General features: G+C 46.4%; 1 protein-coding gene across 1 annotated transcript; it reads left to right on the top strand.

The window, feature by feature from the left end:
- Nucleotides 1–279: 279 nt before the first annotated feature.
- LOC135254000 (E3 ubiquitin-protein ligase TRIM16-like) lies at nt 280–4,466 on the top strand. The gene is made up of 6 exons (XM_064333915.1): nt 280–1,088; nt 1,683–1,778; nt 2,017–2,250; nt 2,400–2,553; nt 2,748–2,798; nt 3,510–4,466. The coding sequence occupies exons 1-6, from the start codon at nt 711–713 to the stop codon at nt 4,034–4,036; spliced, it is 1,440 nt and encodes a 479-aa protein (XP_064189985.1). The 5' UTR covers nt 280–710; the 3' UTR covers nt 4,037–4,466.
- The last annotated feature ends 603 nt before the right edge of the window (nt 4,467–5,069 follow it).

The raw sequence follows: 5,069 nt of genomic DNA, 5'->3' as shown, positions 1-5,069 counted from the left end.
CACCGCGGAGAGACTGCGTTTTAATCGATTGCAGACGGGGGCGAAGATCACCGTCCCCCCGTGCGGCTACGGAGTCTGTCCAGCGGTTTCTCCGGGGTCCTCTGGGGACCCGCCAATTCAGTCTCGTCCCCTGCAGGGGACCTGAGGCTCTGGGCATGGTAATCAGTAGAGCTCAGCATACTTGCCCCACTATTGGACAACACAGAAGTATTTACAATGATTCACATGTCCCTTTGAGCTCTCTTGGAAATGTTCTTACGCACAGTTTATGATCAAATGTGAATGTACACATTTTGTGAATGAGGCCCATTGTGTGTTTTATAAGCAGCTGAAAGTCTACTCTCTCTCTACACTCCCTGTTCTGCTCAGCCTGGCCTGACTCCAACACCACACCTCCTGCTGCTGTGGGCATAACCAGGAAGTCACTCCCACTCTCTCTGTCACACAGTTTCTGAGAAACGAAACTTAACTCAGTCTCTGTCAGTGTGAGCAGTAAAATGGCTGAAGGTGGAGTTTTACTGGATCAGGACCAGTTCAGCTGTCCGATCTGTCTGGATCTACTGAAGGATCCGGTGGCTATTCCCTGTGGACACAGTTTCTGTATGGGCTGTATTAAGGGCTGCTGGGATTAGGATGATCTTACTGGTGTCTACAGCTGTCCCCAGTGCAGACAGACCTTCACTCCAAGGCCTGTTCTGGGCAGAAACACTATGCTGGCTGAAGTGGTGGAGAAACTGAAGAAGACAGAACTCCAAGCTGCTTCTCCTGCTCACTGTTACGCTGGACCTGGAGACGTGCCGTGTGATGTCTGCACTGTGAGAAAGCGCAAAGCCGTCAAGTCCTGTCTTGCTTGTCTGGCCTCTTACTGTGAAACTCACCTCCAGCCTCACTATGAATCTCCTGCCTTTAAGAAGCACAAACTGGTCAAAGCCACTGGAAACCTGCAGGAGAAGATCTGCTCTCATCATGACAAACTGCTGGAGGTTTACTGTCGTACCGATCAGCAGTGTATCTGTCTGCTGTGTGTGATGGATGAACACAGAGGCCATGATACAGTCTCAGCTGCAGCAGAAAGGACTGAGAAACAGGTAAGGGCTGAAACTCTTATGCATAACACTCATGGTTTATTGCTAAAAAATGTAGGCTTATGACCTGTGTCTAATTCAGTTTGTTTAATATATTTATGAAGTTGCTACATTTTGAAATGCTTTATAAACTTGATTTATAAGATTTATAAACAACACAGTGATTTCCAAGGGTGAAGTCCACGTGATAAAGCAGTAAGAGCAGGAAGTGAACAGAAGTCAGCTCTCTGTGACAGCTCTGTTCACACCCCTACCCCCATATTCACTCCCTGAATGGGAATCAACACGGCTGGAGCAGCTAGTTCACTCACACAGTTCAGAAGCTCTATCTATAAGGCCAGTACACTTCTACACAATGACCTCAGCTGTTATTGTATTTCATGCTTAATTACTGGTTGCTTGAATCAAAACAACATTACTATTTGACCAGGGGTTTTTATCAATGTAAGGACAATTTAATAGGGATACACTCCATCAGACTTACCAGATATACGTCTGACAATTAGGTGTTTTTTGTGTTTAGTTTTAAACATGATGGTAGCATTTGATAAATATGAACACAATATACAATAAGAAGGGACAACAATTTATCCACAGAAGCAGCTGGGGGTGACACAAAAGAAATTCCAGCAGAGAATCCAGGAGAGAGAGAAGGAGCTTCTGGATCTGAGACAGGCTGTGCAGTCACTCAAGGTGGGTACTGACCAGAGGAGAAGACAACAGCTGGCTGCTGGAAGAGCCATTTCAGGGCTCAGTCAGGGCTCTCCTCCAGTCAGCCAGTGAGGAGCCTAGTGTTGGGCCACTTTCCAGCCCTGTGGGGCTCAATCCCACTGAGCCACACTGTGGTGAACAGGCCGTCTGGGGTCCCAGTAAGAGCTGAGTGAAAGGCCTTGTTAAAATGTACAGCCCCCCTCTCTCTGTCTCCTAACAGCGCTCTGCGCAGGCAGCAGTGGAGGACAGCGAGAGGATCTTTACTGAGCTGATCCGCTCCATTGAGAGAAGGCGCTCTGAGGTGAAAGAGCTGATCAGAAATCAGGAGAAGGCTGAAGTGAGTCGGGCTGAAGGACTCCTGGAGCGACTGGAGCAGGAGATTTCTGAGCTGAGGAGGAGAGATGCTGAGCTGGAGCAGCTTTCACACACAGAGGATAACGTCCATTTCCTCCAGGTAACATCACTGGCTCTCTAACTGTCAGCACTATGTACATTGTACATAAATGGTGAGGGATGTTCCTCATTTAGAAAGATCTGTTACTGACATGTACACAAGAATCTGAGTTGAGACTGTTCTCTCTCTGTCTGTCTGTCTGTCTACAGAGTTGTCAGTCTCTCTGTGTCCCTCCTGGACCTGAAGACTTGCCCAGCATCACTGTCAGTCCACACATCTCTTTTGAGGCTGTGAGAAAATTTGTCTCTGAACTAAAAGAGCAACTGGAGGATTTCTGCAAGGTGGAACTGGTCAAAATGTCAGGTTGTTAAAAATTTTAAGGAGCAAAATCCTTTTTTCTTTTTAAACAAATTTTATTCCATCCCGAACCAATGATACATTGGAGCAAATATATGGAGTATGATATTCTAAATCCATGTGTCGACATCAAATTAAATCTCCCCCTGCATATATATATATTTATTTTTTTGTCCTTTTCTCTCACTCTGTCCCTGCAGTGAAAGACATCCATGCTGTAGAGCCCAGGACCAGAGAGGATTTCTTACAGTGTGAGTGCTCGCTCTGAAACTCTCATCTGAGACACACACACACACACACACACACCAATCGGCTTGCCATTCTACATCTTGCAGCTAAATCCAAATTTTATTTGAGGAAAATATGTCCTGGGATTTTCCAGAGCCATCAAGCAGAAAATTCAAAATCAAATTTGTGACTGCCTGGATGGCAATATACATACATATATTTTTTAGGACTTTTTTTTAGAACTTTAGAGTGCAGCTGGATTCAAACCGGCAATGTCACTGAGCCCCATGAGCTCATGTATAGTCCTCTACGAGCTACACCCCAAGTAACGCACCCCGTAAAGTGCACATATTTACAATTTTCTGCAATGAATTTCCTGCCAAAGCTCTACTGCCGTGGCCAGGATAAAAAAACAGGGCCGTCAGACTGACCTTAGTGTCCTGACGGACGGTGGGTTTGTGGGAAACTGCAAACCACCACTGCAGATTTGGTCATTAAAAGTACTGGAACTGTGACAACTGAAAACAGGGTTAAGCAGTAACTTAGCAGGCAGGCCAGTGTTAATTACTGAGAGCCAATAACCACTGCCTGAGCTTATTTAATTATTTATTTAAACACACACACACACACACGCACACCAGCCTCTCTCTATGAGAAACAACAATATACTGTATCATAGGTAGACTATAGATAGACCTGTCCTCATATTAAATCTTAACCTTCTCTTCCATCAGATTCCTGTCGGCTCACTCTGGACCCCAACACTGTGAATCAATGCCTCCGTCTGTCTGAGGGGAACAGAGAGGTGACCAATATGGGAAAGATCCAGCCATATCCTGATCATCCAGAGAGATTTGAGCACTTGGCCCAAGTGCTGTGCAGAGAGGGTCTGTCTGGACGCTGTTACTGGGAGGCTGAGTGGAGTGGGGTTGGGGTTGATATAGCAGTGTCATATAAAGAGATCAGCAGGAAAGGGCGGGGTTATGACTGTGGTCTGGGATTTAATAACAAGTCCTGGAGTTTGTGCCGTAATGCCTTCGATTACACTTTCTGGCACAATATTGAGAGCACTAAAATCCCTGTTCCCCGCTCCTCCAGAATAGGAGTGTACCTGGATCACAGGGCAAGAACTCTGTCCTTCTACAGGGTCTCTGACACAATGACCCTCCTGCACAGAGTCCAGACCACATTCACTCAGCCCCTCTATCCTGGGTTTGGGGTTGATGTTGGATCCTCTGTAAAACTGTGTGATCTGGGATGAGAGAGAGGGAAGACTGGCTGTATTTAGAGGTAGAGAATAACACTGCAGCGAGATTGTGTTCATTTTTTGTATTTGTAAAAGGTGTAAGGTGCGATTTTGACTACTCTAACCACCACAGTGGGTCTTTGTCTCTTCATTCTGGATTATTGTAATTCCACTGGCATGCACTGGTGGAGTCATTAGTATCACAAGCTGTAAATGGCAGCTGGAAGGACAACACAGCTGGGCCACAGCAACCTTCAAGACATGGGACAGCAGTCTCACAACCTCCTTATGGGAAAGAAGAGCGCGTGCATGCACGTTTTTTTGTGATTTTGGGCTTTATTATTTTTTTTCTCTGAAGTTTTGGTTTCCATATTGGCCATTCGTTTGTTCTGGAAGATATCTTTTGTTTCGTGTTTTTGGGTGAATAAAAGGCGGTAAGCCAGCACCTCTTGTTGTGTTTTCTGGTCTGTTCACCACGGGAGCAGAGGCCACCCCCAGCCCTTCCTCACAGCATACACTACATGGCCAAAAGTATGTGGACTCCTGACGATGATGACTGCGGGATGATCTCCGAGAACTTCTTCACCCCCAACGACAGGTCCTTCATCGTCACCGCCAACCACAACATCAAGTTCCAGAAGTATGGAGCCAGCCTTTGGGTGGACGAGCAAGGCTACAGTCACTGGAAATAACATTCATGGTAAATGGTAAATGGTAAATGGACTGCATTCTTATAGCGCTCCAAAGCGCATTACAATTGATGCCTCTCATTCGCCAGAGCAGTTAGAGGTTAGATGGCTTGCTCAAGGACACTTCGACACGCCCAGGGCGGGGTTTGAACCGGCAACCCTCCGACTGCCAGACAATCGGTCTTACCTCCTGAGCTATGTCGCCCCTATCCAGGGCAGATACATGGAGCCAGTGGGCGGAGATGCGAGAATGGGAGTGACGGGTTTTGAGTGACATGTAGACTTAGATTTAGCTTCCTTTTCTTTTTACATTTCTTTTTTCAGTGGTTCTGGTTGAGTTTGTGGCTCACGCCCACACC

This window comes from Anguilla rostrata, chromosome 4 (genome assembly GCF_018555375.3).
Source record: "Anguilla rostrata isolate EN2019 chromosome 4, ASM1855537v3, whole genome shotgun sequence".
Lineage (NCBI taxonomy): Eukaryota > Metazoa > Chordata > Actinopteri > Anguilliformes > Anguillidae > Anguilla > Anguilla rostrata.
Note: the sequence above shows the minus strand (reverse complement) of the source record. Positions and strands in the feature narration are given on the sequence as shown.